Raw genomic sequence first — 18,613 nt, 5'->3', positions numbered from 1 at the left:
TTTCTAACAACTACTACTACTACTGACAACAATAATGAAAACAATCAGGTTCGCATCTAAATGTGTAGTTTAGTTAAAGTACAACATTTGAAAAAGTAAAATCCCTCATATTGCAGAATGACTCCTGCAAATTTTAATCACATATCATAATGTCTTATAATTATTGATGCTTTAAATGGTGAGCACCATTTAAATTTTAACTGGTCAATTGTAACTATACTTCATAAATTGCTATGTAGTTCAATCCATGACAGTGCATCATCTTTTAGCTTTTGATCATGTCTTATTTATCATGATTTACGTGGTAACTAGTATTATAGTATCGATAACAAATGTAATGGTCTGATAAGTATGATGATTGTCTGAAATGTTGAAGAGAAGTATAGAATATCTCAACATGAAAATACTCAAATACCTGTACCTCAAAAATACACCCAGTTACCATCATAATCAATATTTTTGTACGTTGTGCACATACAGTACAACACATGAAGTTGAGCAATATGTAATGCTATATAGTATTTATGGTATTATAATAAATCTACCACTTTAGTAATAAATGTAGTTTTGTAAAAAGTATGAAGATTGTCTGAAATGTGGAAGAATAGAAATACCCAACAGTAGTTAATTTAAATACTCAATTCCCAGCACCTCAAAATTGCACCCAGTTACCATTATAATCAATGTTTTGTACCTTTTACATATAGAATCTGCAAAGTTAAACAATGATAATATGATATTAACATATATAATATTTATAGTAGTGTAATAAATGTAGTAGTGTAAAAATTATGAGGGTTGTCTGAAATGTAGTCGAGTATAAAATAGTTTAAAATGTAAATACTCAAGTACCACTACTCAAAATTGCACCCAGTCAAGACTATAATCAATATTTTTGCAAATTCCAAACCTTAAGTTGAGCAATATCTAATGATATATAGTATTTATAGTAGTGTAATAAATGTGGTGGTGTAAAAAGCATGAAGATTGCCTAAAATGTTGTAGAGTGGAAGTACCCAATAGCTCAAAATATAACTTCTAAAGTACTAGCACCTGAAAAATATTATATTTCTGTTATTTCTGTATGAAAAATACATGATTTGAAACATTTACAAATATTTGCTATTAATGGTGCTGTAATTAATGTTGTGGTGTAAAAATTATTAAAAATGATTATTGTCTCAAATATAGTGGTATAGAAGTATCAAATCGCTAAAAATGTATATATGCTTTATCGGTATCTCAAAATTATATCCAGTAACCACCCTAATCAATATGTTTGTACAGTGTAAATGGGGAATATAAGCACTATTTAATAATATATAGTATTTATAGTTGTGTAATGAATGTAGTATTGTAAAATATGGTTATTGTCGGAAATGTATTCAAGTACTAGTCAAGTATCAAATACCTTAAAATGTAAATACTCATGTACTAGTCATTGCACCCAGTTACCATCATAATATATATTTTTGTATATTCTACATGTTGAATACGTGACCTTGAGCAATATATAGTGATCACTGCTATTTAGGTAAATTACATTTTTTATTATTCAAAGTCTGATTCAAACAACACTGCATTTTTAGACAGTTTTCCAAAAGTAATCTACAGTCAATAAGGCTTCTTATTGGTGCATATTCATAACCAAAATCACACTGCTGGCCAGAAGAAAGTAAACTAAAGGCTTCCTGTTCGATGCCACAGCAAGGGTAGTGGGTTTGTGTCCAGTGTGTGATTTTCACTTGATATTATAAAACAGCCAGAATACATGATGTGTCATTACAGTCCAGAGCTAACTGAGCCAGCCATTCCAGATGATCGTGGAACCAAAGTGTACAACAGGTTTGATACTTTCAATGTGCAACTGGTCCATATTGTATTAGACATTGTAACAGACATTTAACAGACTGTTGAGTCCATGCACGTGATTTGTATGATATTTGGAAATCTCTGAAGCTTACGAAACGAATGATTTTCTTTGGCATCTGAGTGATGCTGGTACCACAATCACAATTAAAAACAACAAAGATGGAGAGAAGGTTTGACAGCATATTGTTCCCTGAAAAAGACTGAGATGTGTGTCAGTGTGTGCATGCGTGGGAAATCTCACTGTCCACTGTTTTCTGAGGGCTTCTGACTATGAATTCCCACCTTACAAACAGGCCGTGGCTCATTGCTGTAATGCTCCAGAGAAACACAGGATAGGTGGTTGACAACTTTCTGAAAAGTGAAGTGAGAGATAGTGTATTGTTCGTGTAGGGGTAGGCATTGGTCAGTCTCTGTGGAGCAGGGTTTGCTAGCTGACTGGCAAACCCTTATTGGTCCTCTTGTCTCGAATGAAGTGCAACATGTCGGACACCAGCTCTTCAAGCCCGAAGGCTGGTGCCCAGCCCCAGTCTCTGCGAGCGTTGGTGTCATCAAACCTTACCGGCCAGCTGTCTGCTGCAAAGTAACAAACATGACCACATTAAACCCATTCATTGTGGTTTACGTGAAGATGATGATATGAACTCCACAATTAATTAAAAAACAAAACAGGATAAAAACCAGAAAAGACAGGGAGCCCATGGATCTAGGGGCGGGGCCAGGGGGGCACTGGCCCAAGCTGAAACCTGATTGGTCCCTGAAATGCACCTGTACTGTCAATAGTTGTTTTTTCAATTTTCTTTACAACTTAAACATTTATTTTGTCACTTACACAACTAACAATAATTTGTTAAAGCTTTTATATATTATTATATAAATCCTATATCCGCCCTTGCATGAGCCCTAAAAATCTTAGAGATTAAATTTTTTCTTACCAGTAATGTTGCTGTTTTTATCATGAAAGTTAAAAGTTTTGATTTTTAATTACAAACCCCAACATGCCGTTGGGATTCTTCAATACCAAAGTACATGTAAAATTCAACCAAAACAGGACATGTCACTTATTAACATCCCTTAATATATTTACATGTAGCTGAATTTGTTTCATTATAGTTTGACATTACCCCAGTCTATATATACTGCATAACTTTATCATCCCATCCAGGATTTGTGTTAAGGTGTTTACCACACGCGTTAAGTCGTACCGATGGTCTGGCGGACAGAATCGGGGTTGTAGGTGACCTTGAGGTGGGGGAGATGCTTGCGTATTTCTTGGGCCACCTCTTCCGGAGTGAAACTCATGGCAGCTATGTTGTAGGTACGCAGGGACAGCTGGCACCCCGGAGCCTGCATGAACTCCACTGTGGCACGGTGGCAGTCAGAGATGTGCATCATGGGTAGACGAGTGTCAGGTCGCAAGTAGCACTCGTGGTGACCCGTGCTGAGAGCATCGTGGAAGATTTGAACTGCATAGTCTGTGAAGAAAGAGGTCAGGGGTGCTTAGTCCATAACATCCAGCTGGCTTTGCTGTACATATACAGTGTATATATATATATACAGTATATTCTCAGAGTGTGGTATATGCGGATGTTAAGTTGAGCAATACCTGTGGTTCCTCCTCCAGGAGGACTGTTGACTGATATCACACCTGGGTAACGTAGGCAGCGGAAGTCCAGGCCATATTTATGATGGAGATACTGAAGAATGATTAACATGAATATGAGATCTGAAAAATCAATATATACAATCATGTCATCAAAAGTGTCTCTGTATGTGTATTAGAATAATTTCACCTCTCCCATCAGCTCCCCATGCACTTTGGACACGCCGTAAATGGTTCGAGGTCTTTGGATACAGAGGTCTGGGGCCGGGTCACGTGGAGAAGAGGGGCCAAACGCTCCGATGGTGCTGGGGACAAAGAGGCGCAGGCAGTTCTCCAGTGCCAAGTCCAGCACGTTATGAAGGCCTAGAACATCCAGAGTGGAGTTAAAACACGACAATCTTTCTGAAAATGCGGAACCTGTAAATATCGTGTGCAATCCAGTGGACCTGTGATGTTGATCTTGCGTGCCAAAGCCACATTAGCCTCGCCCACAGCACTGAGCAAAGCACTGTAGTGGATGAGCCAAGTGATTCGATTATTTACAATAATTTCTCTAAGGTGCTTGTAGTCCAACACATCAGCGTATACGAATGGACCTGATGGGAAAAGAGAGGGAAGAGCATTTAAAAGTATTAACAAAGGAAAACAGGACACAAAACGCCATAAAACCGTATTTATATTTTGCATACCACTGGTGAAAACATGAGGTGGAGGCTTCTTGATGTCTGACAGGATGACGTTCTCTCGTCCATACAGTTTTCTAGACATTAATGAAGAGATGTCAAATTTCAAACTTTTACAAACTTCCATATCTCAGGAATTTATAAATATCTCACCTCAGTGATTGTGCAAGCCCCACACCTAACTGCCCAAGGCCACCTGTACACAGAGACACATTTAATATTTTATCTTTGCAGAAAAAAAAGAATATATGCCTGGAGTTCGGTGTGAAAGTGATATCAATGTTTTTGGCGCACCATGCTTAAGCTGGAGAAAAAAAAGCATTCATTTGTTCCGAAGCTTTATCATGGGACAAAAAGTGGCAGCAGGCTATTATTCTCACCCACTGCCACTCATTGGCTCTTTTATGTGACTAGCACTGTCTGCATGCACTCTATTGTGATGAGTCAAAATGGGGTCCTGGTGCTGGTGCACAGTGAAAACAACTCGAACAGACAGAATGGACAGCATGTGTCCGTAGTATTCCACTCATGTCCCTGAATCCTATGAAACCTTCCCTCCAGTACTTCTACGTAACCTGTTGTTTGAAACTTAGTATGTGCTTGGATGTGTTTTATGCTGTTCTTGGCTCCCCAGAGATGACTCTGAGCAAGGCATCCTGCCCCGAACTGTAACAGCTCTGTTGCCAACAGAAGCCAAACATTGGTTGCACAGTGAAAGTGGTAGAAAACAATGGCAGCCTCCAGGGCCCAGTGTTTGGGTAGCTAAAGTCCACATTTCCCCGAGTGTCAGAAAGCAGCTGCCATTATTTGCTAAAGATAGACAGATGTGGATTTGTTTAACCTGTGATGAGGACACGAGGGTGTTCCTGAGAAGGTAGCGGGCCGCTGGTCTCCTGACTGTTCCACCTGCTCATTCGCTTGTGCAAAGTGCTGAAGCTGCGACGGGGCAAACTCTGCGCCCTGCTCAGGCAACCTCGGCAAAACATGCCCAGCAGGGCCACAGTGGGCACACAGACCCGCACGCCCGGATGCATGTCCAGCAGCAGTTCTTTAGAAAAGTTAAACAGAATCTCATGAGACCATATTTATCACAGATAAACATCTTAAGATAAAATTATAGACAAGATAATTGTATATAGTATTATATATGGATTATATGTAAAAGATATATTACCTGTGTGCTGAGAAAATCAGAAATCCCACACAGATGATTCTTGATCCAACACCAGCAGTTGCAGTCAATCCAAAACTATTCCACTAAACTAAATCACAAGATAAATGCTGATAAAGAGTTTTTGAGGCATTTAAATGTTAGAGTGAAAAGATCACCAACCCATCCGATTGGTCACCGTTTCAGTTCGCCCAGTGACCACTGGATACATAAGCAGGTGTGGAGAGTCATGCTGGGCTATGTGGTTCTTGTCCACGTTTGTGTAATCACCCGGGCTGGTGGCTCTTGACTGAACGGGACTACAGTCTCCAGCCTGCAAAGCTCCGAGCGGGCAAACATGCTGACTTGCTGTGCACAGGGATTTGTATTGTGAAGAGTGTTTAGCTGAGCTTAACAGGACTGGGAGGTGTGTCCCCTCTATTGATATTATTTATTGGTGAATATATGTCCGAAAATAAATACCTCACTGGAATGATGCAAAACATATGTTAAATTAGAGGTTTGTAAAGCATTAAAATACCTCAAATGACACCAACATTTCATTTTTTCTATAAAAGTTTTATGAAAGAGTAAATAAAATACGAAAACAAATACAATAAAATGGTTGTTAAGAATTCTGAAAAATATTTCCACAGTCAAAAGGCATTGCACATTGTAACATTCATGCTTATTCGGGGGGTTTGTCAGCTGAGCACCAGCTTCCCCCACTCATTGACCAATTTTCTCATTTCCTCCTGAGCCTCTTCCAGGTGCCGAGTCTGTAGGGTCCACCTCAGGAAAAAGCCTAAGGATCAGACGTGAGCTTGAGTCAGCACCAAGACTCCTCAGAGTTAGCAACACATGACCATTCAACACCAGGGAACTCACTGTGATTAAATTAGATGCTACAATATTGAATGAATGTAACTGATTAAGCTAACACACAGTTCAAAAGAATTATGAGCTCTATGGGGATTGTTTAAAATCTTTATTAAAGGGCCCTTAAGGGTCTTTAAGTTTGAGAGCAGGAAAACCACACGCTTGTACTGAGAAATTTTGTTTCTTGGACAGATTTCCTGTGCTTCAGCTTCCAATAGAAGGTCAGGTGTTGTGTTGACAAATTAAATTGTCCTGGAATTGTTTTGGGTGAGTTAGCTGAGTGTGTAAATAATGCCATGGAGGGCAGCGGTACATATGGGACCACCCATACAAGACTCTTAAAGAAGAAAAGCTATAGACAGAAGTAAAGTAAAGAAGTAATAATACAAGCGCAGAGGAGAAATCCGAAAGCAGACACAGAAGACACAGAAGCAGTGTGAGCACAAGGGGAAGAAGAGCTGGAGCGCACAAAATCTGTCCAAGCAACAAAATAACTGAGAGCAGGGGCACAGTTTGAGCACAAGCAGAGGAAAGCTCAAGCAGGGGCCACATGACTGCGAGCGCAGGGTCTTTGAGTGAAAGCATTAAAAAATCTGAACGTGCTAATAAATCAATAAGTCCTGCTCTCAAACTGAAAGACCACACCCTTTAATAAAGATAGGATTTATTATGTTTGTCAATCAAAGCTCACCTCTCCAGAGCTGCAGGGACTGAGGGTGGACCGAGGGCCAGATTGCCAGCTCAGTGTGCTCGTACAGGGGGTTGGAGTAAGGCTCTCTCTCCTTTGGCCTCAGCAGGGCCTGGAACAAACAGTGAGTCTTCTCCTTCACCTCTAGAGAACACCTGCGGCAAGGAGACATCCGAATCAGGTAACATGAAGCGTGTGAAGACAGCGGTTACTATGACACAGCAGGTTTTGTGTCAGAATATGTGGAGAAGTACAGCTGACCTCTCCTGATCGCTGTTACACAGGAAGGTGCCGTAGTCGGAGGCGTAGGCCTCGGTCGCCAGCCTGAGGAGCAGCGCCTCTGAGAAGCCCAGCGCCAGAGGAAACTGACGCCACAGCTGCCAAACACTGTCCAGCAGCAGCAGGAAGAGCGGGGACTCCTGCTGGAGACGGGCGTGGGAGAAGGCCGAGTGGGCACATCGCTGCTGGAACGGGTGTCCCGCCTGAGACAGGAAACACAAACAGTACGTACAGGGTACATACAAACACACTAATTTCTGCAGTGTCACGTGTCATTTTTCTATTTATTAATTTTCTGCCTTTTTCAACATACATACAGGGATATTCTTCATCTTGTCCTATGTTCCAAACTGATTGTTTATGACTTCATTTGAGCAGTTAGTGCAAGAGTCACCCTTTTACCCTTTAGCCAGGGCCTCATGTTTACCTTGGGGCACAGAATAGAAATAATTTCATTTTGATCACTTACCTTACAGATCAACTTGTACACTTGCATCGGTGTATTTCAACACTGCAACTGCACTAACCAATAAGCATGAACTGCTTCCCCTCTCCATATGTCTCCTGTGTCTTGAATCTCGATACTCCACATGGACTGATATAAATAAGGTTACTTGGTTATTTGTCCCTTAAAATTATGATAATTCTAGTTCCTCTGTTTTCCACGGTAATGTTACACCCCCACTTCCTGTGCTTAACTGCCTTTCACTGCTTTAGCTCTTAGGTGAATATGATCTGCAACTAAAAAAGGAGGTTTTTACACTGAAAAACATAGTAAATGTTTTTTTTCAAGCTTGAGTAATTGCAGCTGCTTCGTTCCGTCTCAATAAGGCCAACAACAACCAACAAATATGTCAGGTGCTACTTAGATGTCTCACACACACACACACACACACACACACACACACACACACACACACACACACACACACACACACAGAGAGAGACACACACCTGCACCCACTCCCTCTCCAACAGAGTCAGGAAGCCCTCCAGAGTGCGGCAGCTTGGGTCCATGATGAGCTGAGCCAGAGTGCTGATGAGCAAAGTGGAATCTGTCCCTTCAGAGCCATGAACCAGAACTGAATGACCGTCCCTGGACAAAACCAACAGACACACCACAGTCCAGAAACTCTACATGAATATCTTGTTTTCAACAAAATAATAGTAATTGTACTACCCCCCTGCAAATTTGTATTCAAGTCCTTAATGGAAACACATATACAGGTCTGCAAACAGGATATGAATATACACATTAATCCCAGTGTAAACACAGCAGAGGTGTAAGATCATACCTCTCCACACACTCTGCCAGCAGACCAGCAGTTGACAGAGCAGTCTGGACATGTGACAGCCACTTTGAATTCTCCAGCTTACTCAGCCAGCGGTCCATGTTGTGGGACCCGTCACCACAGGCTTCCACCAGCTTGATGAGACTCTCCTGGAGGGCTTTACCCCTGTTTTAAAGGGACAGAGGTTCATTTGATGGGACAGATCAAAATCATAACATGGTGAAAAGCTTCTACAGTGCGCGCACACACACACACACACACACACACACACACACACACACACACACACACACACACACACACACACACACACACACACACACACACACACACACACACACACACACACACACACACACACCTTTCCATCTGCTTGTGCAGTCTCTTCCAGCCGCTGTAGCACGATTTGGACTCAAACCCCCCACCCATCATCCGGGCCTGCTGAGCCTGCTGACTAGAGCGGGTGTCAATAATGTAACCTTTGTCTGAGTTGTCAATCACAACCTGGAGGAGGAGCTCGTCTTCCCTGCAGCGCTTCCTATTGGCTCCTGTCAGCGGCTGGCTGCTGCGCATGATAACCTGAGAAGTTTTGGTTTCGGTTGGAATTATTTGGCACAATGTGTTTGCACGTGCAGACCAGAGGAGAAACACACAAAAACGTCTCACCATGCCGTTCTTCCTGTGGTAGTAGCAGAGCACAGGGAAGCGTCCTCCCTGTCTGAATTTGGCCACTTTTAGCAGCATGTCATCGTTTATCTCTTTAGGAACGATGACAGCTGGGGGGTAGGTGGGACACACTGAGTATCCTCTGTTCACAGTGCTCAGTCTCCACCTATCCTGCTGCGAACAGAGGAGAGAGAAGGTTGACGAACACCGATCACGAAATAGTAGCTAAAATTACCAAAATATATCATGGTGACTTTTTATGTAAAGCTGATACATTTTCCATTACAAAATACAGACGGAGATATTAAAAAGACGTTTCAAGGTCTTGTTTAAACCTTTTTAGACTCAAGCACCACACATCTTACACATGAGAACACCACAGTCAGAACAACTTTTCAAATAGGGAAGCAGGACCTTCAGAGGAGCACATAAAGGCATAGTTATACTTTGAGTCTCTGTGAATCTCACGGTGCTGAAACTGAGACCCTCACATAAACGTTGTGAAATCACAATGTGTTGTTCCTCCTGTTTTCTAGTCCATATGCTAAGCTAAGGTAACTATTTCCTGGCTTTGGCTTGATATTCAGCGGACAGACCTGATGACGGTATTGAGCTTGTCGTTTAATTCTTGAGAAGAGGTATGAATCATACGGAGCCCTTGAAGTCCCGAAATATGATATTTATTTATCTTGTGCTCACAAGCTAATATCTTGTTTATCTATTATCTTTTGGGAAGTCAGTGGCACTGTTTGAGCCTATGTTTCAAGCCAAATACTTAAGAAATTAACAAACTCTTAAAAGTTATATAAACGCAACTTATAAAAGCAAGATACAAGATAATTATCTTTTTCTCACTAGATATTTATCTTGTTCTCAAAAAACTGCTAAAACAGAAGTCCTAAATGATGACCGATGAACAAGATGAATAAAAAAACATCTTTTGGGACTTTAGTAGAAGTAATTTTTTAAAAAATGTCAAACTATTCATTTAAAACTCCATTTGACAAATCTTAACAGTATATTATGTTTTCTTTAAGAATAACCATGTGTCACAGTTCACAAATTGCAGTTGCAAACTCAACAAAATCGCCCAACTCCCGTGGAAGTGGCTGAAAGGACAAAGACATGCAAGTGTGAATATCTCCCATGTTCTGGGAACAGTGTGCCTATAAAATACATCAACAATGCTGCCCTCATGGTCCACTCCCTTCACCATCGCAACATGCTATTCCCAGAGGAAGATGTCTCTCTGTTAAACACATTCTGGAGTTAAGGGAAAACAAATGAAAACTAAGCGATAAGGATATCCTGAATGTTGACCTCCTTCTTTCATTCATTCCATTTCCCTGGCATTTTCCTGTCATGTGGGTGTTGGACTATTGTTGGGAAAGGTTGCCTGTGAGACTCCGGTGGGTGATTATATATTTTATGCATGTGGTATGACATTTCTACACAGCAGCAGCATTTTTATAAGTACGCGTAGTTCTATTATGTTGGTTACCAGCTCCTTCATTTGACTGTAGTGCTTTTCAGGGGATGAGAGACCCCACGGGTCCTGCAGGCTGAGATCAGGAGGTCTGTAAAAGAAAGGATACATCTCCGACACACAGTCCAGACAGGACAGGGTCTACAGAGAGTTGGAGAGAAACAGATCATTGTAGGACGTCAAAATAGATGATCAGATTCAAAGCAAAAAGGGCAAAGAGGAAATGTTTGAGGTTTCATTTGGATTATCTGATGACTTGTGACACCTCGATAGAGCGTGCAATGTTGAGACACTGCTCCATGCCTGGGATGTCAAGCTGGAGCACTCGCACATCTTTGCACTTGATGGTAATCGTCCCTGAGGATCCAGCTATCCTACACACACAAATACACACTTATGAGTCCTGGAAACAAGATGTCCACACTCAACACTCAACAGCAGTGCAGAAAGTATGTGTGGGAGGCAGAGCTTTAGCCTGCTGACAAATTAGTTCACAACCCTTAGTACTCTCTGTTACTGACCAAAGAACTTATCAAGCAGTTACAGCGAAGCTTAGGCTTTCATGAGGTTTAACGGCAACAGACTGTTAAAAGCAAGCAACCCACAGTGTGAGTGTGTGTCTGACAAGAGAGTTGCTGTAATGTTGTTGGCACATTTCCTTCTGCAGCACTTGTGAGCAGTAAGGGCAGCGACAGGGACAACACACTGCAACACAAATGTCCAACCTTTCACTGCGGCCTGCATTAGAGAAGAGGCTGGAATAGCCAAAAAGATTTTCCACACTGGTTTAAAAAAAAGATTTGAGGGATAACATGAATTAGATGTTGGATGATTCACTGGCACAAAAACTTGTTGTTGATTAGTTATTGTTATTTATCTGTGAAGATGCTCAGTCATACAGGTCATGGTATCACAGGGAGTTGTACAAATAGACTTGATTGTGTTTCTCATTTCATCAAAAAGGCTTCTTCAGATCTGGACACGCTTTGGAAAAGTCTTCAAGAAACCCAAGCAAGTCCAATGTACAAAGGACCTGATGTTGGTTATTGTTGAATGTGACCATGCACAGGTTTGTAAACATCCTCAGAATAAAATAGTCCTAAAACATCCACAAAGCACTTACTAAGAGACTCAATTAAGTAATTCTACGTATATCAAGGGCTTTTTTGCAACGTGGAACCAAATGACCATCTTCTCTACCCTCTATTGTTTTTACATCCGCATACTTGATAAGATGCAGTGATCTCACCTTTTCTCAGTGGCATCGATGTTCCTGAGGAGCAGTAGAACCTGCCGCGATGAGCCTCCCTCCTCCTCTCTGACCGAGAAGAGCAGGTGGTGGCCGGTGACGCACAGGGTGCCTCGGCTCGGCGGGTGCAGGGGCTGCCGAAGCACTACATCCTCCACATTGGCGGTCTTGATGTGCTCAGAAAACTCCATCAGCTCCCCCCAAAAAAAACGAGAAACCCAAAGAGCCAAACCTCTCACTGCAGATGGAGCCCTCCGACTTCAAATGACTTCCTCGCCTCTAAGGTCCTGAGAGAATGAAAGAGAAAGCATCCTCTCCTCTGTGCGCACCGCTTGCTGGGGAACACTGCAGCTCCTGCACTGTTTGTTTGACGATAAGGAGGCTATGAATAGATTCATGTTTACTTGAACATACTCAACCACGTAATCTATCTGCACCTTTTCAAACTCAGGTGGCGGCAGAGCTCGACACTGATCTGGTGATGTAGGGGGGAAGAAACTAAAGAGTTGCTTGGGTTGAGTAAAAACGGAAGTGCACGTTTCCTGAGAGGCAGCAGCAGCACTGATGTGTCACACACACACACACACACACACACACACACACACACACACACACACACACACACACACACACAAGCTGGTAAAAAGTTGAGAACACTGTGGGGGGAGTAGAGAGGGAGGGGAGCAGCACTGATCGGTTTGCATTATAGTGAATGACCACTAGATGGCAGCAGACGCACATATAGAAAGTTGGTTTGAAACCTTAAATCACGGATCCAGGAAGCAGAACTAGAAACAAACCTTGTAAAAGATTCTTAAAAAAGGAAGAGTTCTGCATTCTGAAGTTAATTTAAATTGTTTAAAGGTTCAGTATGTAAGATTTAGGTGAAAGGGATCAATTGGCAAAAACTGAATATAAAATAATGCTAGTTATGTTTTTACTAGTTTTTCATCTAAATTGTAAGAATGGTTTTCTTTGCCCTTTATATTTAAACACTTTATATTCACATCAGGAGCGGGTCCTCTCTACGGAGGCCATCATGTTTTACAGTTAAATTTAACACCTTTTGAGTTTTAATGACGACTGAAGGCTACCACAGGTTCTCTGTCATGTTTGGAAGGGGAGGGTGAGGTGAGGGGTATTCAGCTGCAACACACAAATCCACCACTAGATGTCACTAAATTCTACACACTAAGTCAATACATACTTTTGTAAACGTACTTTTAATGCCACTACTTTTATTTGACAGTTGTTGCAGAATCAAAGATTCAAAGACTTTATTGTCATATGCATAAATTAATTCTTAACTCCACAATGTTTCTGCCTGGTCAATAATATCTAAATATAAATGCCTATAAAAAATAGAATGGATTCAAAAGGTAATATATAGATATATACAAAAGATATAAGAAGAAATAAAAAAATTATGCATATTCATGAGAAATACATACAACCTGATGAAGACAGTTATAACAGTGGTTAAAGGGAATGTGCAAACTCAACTGTGCAAATAGTTGGGCCTCCATATTGTAGTTATTTGCTTTAAAAAATTCAATTAAATATGCATAATATACATAACAGAAACAAATAATTATAAAGTGCAACTCTGTTATAGATTAAACTACAGATGAATGTAATGTAGTTCAAAACAGATCCCTGTCATCGACCAGGGCATTAAAATGCTTCTAACACACATCAACACAGAAATAACATAGGACTCACAGTACTTTCTTTACTTTTCAGTCGTTTTACGAATGATACTTTTATATTCTAATAATAATAATAATCATAATAATAATAAAAAAAAAACAATAATAATAATAACCTAATACACGTTATCTATATAGCACCTTTTAAAGCACAGTTAAGGCACTTTACAGGTTAAAAGTTACGACTTGTGTGAAAACAAAAGGATTATAAGGTATAAAGTACCTCAAAGTTTAAAAAAAGTAGCCAAACAGATGTTGTGGAATCAGGGAATACCACCGTTTTTACGCACATGTTAACTCAAACATCACAAATAATTGTATTTGCTTTAATTTATGAATTTGTTTAGCATTTTCAGTAAATATGTGACAAAGAGACACGCAGTCTTTGCTGCAAGGTCAAAGAGATCTGGCTTCCTTCCACGAGAAGCCTATAAATGATGCAGCCTGCGCGTCCTGCGGGATGGGCGGTCACTCCCTATAAAGGAGGTGAGGAGGACCTGTTGCGCTCTTATCGCCGAGCTGAGAAACCAAAGAGTGAACTTAACCTGAACTCGACGTGGATTCCCGTGACTTGTGATCTGTCACTGTCTGACACGATGGATTTTAAAGAGTTTGGAGAGGAGTCCTGCGAGGGACGCGCGGAGGATCTGGACAGCGTGAAGGCGCTGACGGAGAAGCTGAAGTTACAGACGCGCAGACCGTCCTATCTGGAGTGGCAGGAGCGCGTCGAGAGCCGACCGTGGAAGGAAAGCTTCCCAGCGGACACGGAAACTGGTAGTCCGGACTCTGCGGGGGGACAGGCCGTCTCCGTGCCTGTACTTTTACGCAATGAGAACTCAGAACTGGTCGTGCGCAACATCTGTGGCTTTGAGACTATTGATGATGCTTTGGAGTTTCTGAGAAAAGAGCTGGTGAGTGATCACTGAACCTGATGATTTTATTTTTACTTTTGTCTGGCTGTTGAGTTCCAATTATTTTAAACCAAAAAAATGATAGCTTTCCTATATCTGTGAAATAGTTCTATAGTGATGTCCTCTCCATGGATGCCAGACCTAAATTCACGGCAAAGCATGAGTGACTTCATGCAGTCCTCAGAACATAAACAAATAGTTTTGAGACAAATGGATGTCTGTTCTCCCTAGGCCCCAGGCAGCTACCCTCATACTGCACACACCAGTGATTAACACCCTTACATAAGAAGATAAAATGTGATTAAATTATAAATAATCCAAACTTCCCCATTCTTGCTGGTCTAATCTGGTCTAACCCCCATAATCTCCAACCTCTTCCCTCCTTCATTCATTCATTCACCCCTGCTCCCTCTTCCTCCTCCTCCTCCTCCTCCTCCTCAGAGAGAGATGCAAGTCCAGGACAACCGCTTGGCCCGCCAGCTCATCAGCCTGCGTGGGGAGATCCACCGGCTGAAGGTGGAGCAGGTGTGCGACCGCCACAAGGAGATGCTGGACGACGCCACGTACGAGCTGGAGGAATGCGGAGAGGAGTCTGACCTGCTGTGTGACATCCCCATGAAGGCCGCCTTCGCCCTGTCCACCCCGCTGAAGCACCTGGGCCTCACCAAGATGAACATCAACTCCAGGCGGTTCTCACTGTGTTGAAAGCTTCATTAATGTTGCTGAGAATCGTCCAGTCCCCTCCCCTGACTCCTCTGAGCTTGTGTAGACACATTATTATCATTATTATTATTATTCTGGCTGTTTCCTCCTCTGAAGGTGTTCTGGTGCCAGAGTGGAGAGAGGCTGCCAGCTACTGCAGGGTGAAAATGAAAGGGACTCATTTGATGTGCACAATGGCTTGATGTGCATGAGTAAGCCTCTGTGTACAGACCTGCAGCGGCACAGTTCCTTAATACTGACACACCTTCCTGCTGGATGGAGCCTGAGCTGCTCTATTGACTGTTGTTTGCTCAATGCTACATGAACCAAAGTAGACAAATAAAACCTAGGAGCTGGTATGAAGTGTAAAGGTTACAAAAAACAAGCCATACTGTGATATAGTTTAGATCACTAGGGATATTTTTGACTGAAATAAAAGGTATGAAGGTGGCATTTCTGCTCCAATCTGGTCTTGGCACAGTTAAAAAAAAAAACGCTCTCCAGCAACAGTTTTCACTCTAAGCAACATATTCCAGCTGCTGATCCGTCAGTGCACTGTCCATTTACCAGTATTCTCAGAGGAGGCGGGAGGTCACACTCCAGCATTTTTACACCCATTCTTCACACACACTAAAAATATCCCCAATACGCCCACCACTGCAGTGACACAACCCAGGAGGCCACATGTGATGCATTTTGTTTTCCATTACAACGTCCAGATGCTGCAGAGCACAGATTGTAAGCTAGGAATGGCTGGACAGTGACCAAATATAGTCTGCATTGAGTTACGCAGTGGGCAAGTTAAATAGTTTATTATATAACAAGTAAGAAGAATAAAATGGTTATTCTTTAGTGATATTTTACTTGTTTATAGTGGTTTTGAATGTAGAAAAACATACTAACATTTTCTTATTGATGTTGTGAAATCATGCTACTGTAAAATGAATGTGTATATGAGACAAATGAGAATAAAAGAAAAATGCCTTAAAATGTAAACTGCCATTCTCTTGCAAATGCAATACAATATTAAACACACTTTACTATGTCTGTCTGTTGTATCTGTGCAATTGTATTATATTGACATACCCATACACTGAAGTTTAAAGCAGCACAATGTAACTTTTACTTAAGAGCAGCGCCCCCTGCAGCCACACGTGGTGACTATTTCTGTTAAGCTCCATGTCCGATGCAACAATTCTTCATTAAAATATGAGACCTATGCCATATATTTTGTTGAGTTATGAACTCCGACAATATTCAAACTCAAAGAAATCACAATTTTTATTCAAGGTACCAGGATGTTTCATTTTGGTTGCCTTTTAATGTACATCATATATTCTTTACCCATTGCTTTCTTCTTCTTCTTCTTCTTCTTCTTCTTCTTCTTCTTCTTCTTCTTCTTCTTCTTCTTCTTCTTCTTCTTCTTCTTCTTCTTCTTCTTCTTCTTCTTCTTCTTCTTCGTTTGGTTTACTGGTGGGTGGCAACCAACTTCAAGGTGCATTGCCACCCAACCCGTTGGTTTGCCTGTCACCGTCGTCAACTCTTATCACCACAAACTATCTTGACATCTTTGTCTGTGTCTTCTGTGTGTGTGTGTCACTGCTTTTTCACCAGGTGACATTTGTTTTCTTTTTCTTTTTTTCATTTTTGCGTCTGTCGCACGTTATAAGCATCATCAACCCCCCACTTGTTTGCAGTGAATTCGGTGGGGGATCCCCTGCTGTGTTCACACATTGACTTCTCCTGGATTTTTAGAAATGGTAGTGACAACATTCCCATGATTCCACACTGCTTCATGACATCATCACACTAGGTTTTTTGTTGTTGTTTTGATTGAGAGACCCCTTGAGGTCAAAGTTAGATATCGTATACAATTAAGGAATTTACCTGTATGTAAAAAACAAAGCGTATCAATCTGTTGACACAAGCTCTGACTGTGTAGTCCCACTCACTGAACTGAAACACAACTGAGCGGTAGATATTCCTCAGGATCCCCGGCTTCCTGAACCAGAAGAGCTGCTGCTGTAACAAATACACCAAACTTTGTTTTTAATGACAGTCTTTTTAACTGATCTACAGATCGGCAGTATTCTTGGAGCAAGAACAGGTGTTCAGGGTGAAAGCTCCACCATTGTCCCCATTCCAAGTAAGAAAACCATCAAACTAATATGAAATCTGTTATGGTAAAAGGTTGCATCATCTTGCTTTAAAATATACGTCATTATATGGTTGAAAAGTACCAGTTGGGACAGATTCTGTGAATCTGACTGAGCACATTCTACTATGAGTCTTATCTTGGCCAAATGTCACCAGATGCTCCATCAGGTCCTCCTCATGTCATCCAACCTGGGTCCCAGAGCTACCCATGCACAATAGACTCTTCTTTCCCTCCACGAGACTTTCATGACCTGGTGTAATATCCACACATATGAATGGGGCCCTGGAGGGATGTGCAGAACCACAGACATTGTTGAGTGATAATTAGTCGAACAAGAAACCAAATATGCCTTGGCAAGAGTGTGGTCTTTGTGCGAAATGAGAGCACGAGTGGGACTGTTGATATGATCATAATATGGCATACTTCAGGACACGGGTGACCTCATGTGTGACGTTAGACCGTGATAGTGGGAATGAGTATAATATGGAGAACGCATAGAGGCAGAGGTATGACACCTTAATGCTTTATCCTTAGTGAATGCTGTTACAATAAACAGTGTGGACTAATGTTTCTTGTGCCACTCATCTCTGCCCTGCAGATAGTTTCCCTCGACCCTTTCCCAACAAATACCACATGCCATTATATGAGCAGAAACTGATATCAGAGTGCAAATAAAGCATATTTATCTATCTGATTATTGGGAAACTGTTTGAAGTTGGTAAAGATTGTGTTTAAGTGTATAAGCAAAAGCAGCACACTCGCTCACATAAAAGAGGCCAGCACCTGCATCGTGAAGCAGGATGTGGGAGGGCTGGAAAACTTACTGCATATCGATCGTATCTTATTTTGATTGCGTAACAGAACGTGATTTCCAGCCACATTTGGAAGTTGTGACGCCTGTGGTTAAGAAGGAAAGTAGGAATACCCTTAAAGGCTCAAAAAGTCTCTCACAAACTGAGCTCCATAGATGGCGTAGGTATTTGGCACACCTTTATTTCATCATGCAACTCGGTGTGTCAGCTTTGCTTCTTATTTTCTTGTCGCTCAGCTCAATAAAAAGCTCAGTAACAGACCTTCTTGTCGATGTCAAAAAAGTGAAACCACTTCACCTGTCCTCATGTGTTTATACCGTGTGAGCTCGGGTGGTTTCATTGCAAGTGAGACTTTTTATGGTCGTCTTCTGAGCACATATTTCTGTGCGCTTCCTGTACTGTTAGGACTGACTTCCTGCCGGTGCATGTTCCGTAGAAGCAGCAGCAGCAGCCACTCAACCACAAAAGAGATGCGGT

The 18,613-nt window shown here is 41.5% G+C and overlaps 3 protein-coding genes across 11 annotated transcripts; 1 reads left to right on the top strand and 2 right to left on the bottom strand.

Annotated features, from left to right (window-relative positions):
• Window positions 1–1,529: 1,529 nt before the first annotated feature.
• tdh2 (L-threonine dehydrogenase 2) lies at window positions 1,530–5,723 on the bottom strand. Of its 5 annotated transcripts, XM_035169069.1 has the most exons (9): window positions 5,330–5,723; window positions 4,997–5,203; window positions 4,309–4,351; window positions 4,162–4,232; window positions 3,919–4,068; window positions 3,663–3,835; window positions 3,476–3,566; window positions 3,075–3,344; window positions 1,530–2,445 (listed from the first exon to the last, which is right to left on the bottom strand). In XM_035169069.1, exons 2-9 carry the CDS (start codon window positions 5,187–5,189, stop codon window positions 2,300–2,302), a joined length of 1,137 nt encoding a protein of 378 aa, XP_035024960.1. In that variant the 5' UTR covers window positions 5,190–5,203; window positions 5,330–5,723; the 3' UTR covers window positions 1,530–2,299. The 5 variants fall into 5 exon arrangements, with proteins under 5 accessions (XP_035024960.1, XP_035024956.1, XP_035024958.1 ...); XM_035169065.1 differs by having other exon boundaries at window positions 3,919–4,232; XM_035169067.1 differs by having other exon boundaries at window positions 1,530–2,442; window positions 3,919–4,232.
• A 140-nt stretch (window positions 5,724–5,863) lies between these two features.
• On the bottom strand, window positions 5,864–12,383 carry zgc:154055 (uncharacterized protein LOC556036 homolog). 5 transcript variants are annotated; one of them, XM_035169061.2, is made up of 11 exons: window positions 11,845–12,383; window positions 11,321–11,377; window positions 10,861–10,969; window positions 10,611–10,736; window positions 9,110–9,280; window positions 8,805–9,022; window positions 8,447–8,608; window positions 8,106–8,247; window positions 7,134–7,354; window positions 6,876–7,027; window positions 5,864–6,110 (listed from the first exon to the last, which is right to left on the bottom strand). In XM_035169061.2, exons 1-11 carry the CDS (start codon window positions 12,033–12,035, stop codon window positions 6,010–6,012), a joined length of 1,650 nt encoding a protein of 549 aa, XP_035024952.1. In that variant the 5' UTR covers window positions 12,036–12,383; the 3' UTR covers window positions 5,864–6,009. The 5 variants fall into 5 exon arrangements, with proteins under 5 accessions (XP_035024952.1, XP_035024951.1, XP_035024955.1 ...); XM_035169060.2 differs by having other exon boundaries at window positions 9,110–9,283; window positions 11,845–12,381; XM_035169064.2 differs by having other exon boundaries at window positions 9,110–9,283; window positions 10,861–10,964; window positions 11,845–11,999.
• A 1,619-nt stretch (window positions 12,384–14,002) lies between these two features.
• Window positions 14,003–16,213, top strand: fam167b (family with sequence similarity 167 member B). The gene is made up of 2 exons (XM_035169125.2): window positions 14,003–14,464; window positions 14,906–16,213. Exons 1-2 carry the CDS (start codon window positions 14,150–14,152, stop codon window positions 15,167–15,169), a joined length of 579 nt encoding a protein of 192 aa, XP_035025016.1. The 5' UTR covers window positions 14,003–14,149; the 3' UTR covers window positions 15,170–16,213.
• Window positions 16,214–18,613: the final 2,400 nt, after the last annotated feature.

Source organism: Hippoglossus stenolepis, chromosome 10 (genome assembly GCF_022539355.2).
Source record: "Hippoglossus stenolepis isolate QCI-W04-F060 chromosome 10, HSTE1.2, whole genome shotgun sequence".
Lineage (NCBI taxonomy): Eukaryota > Metazoa > Chordata > Actinopteri > Pleuronectiformes > Pleuronectidae > Hippoglossus > Hippoglossus stenolepis.
The sequence above is the reverse complement of the archived record's forward strand: the minus strand, read 5'-3'. Positions and strand labels throughout refer to the sequence as shown.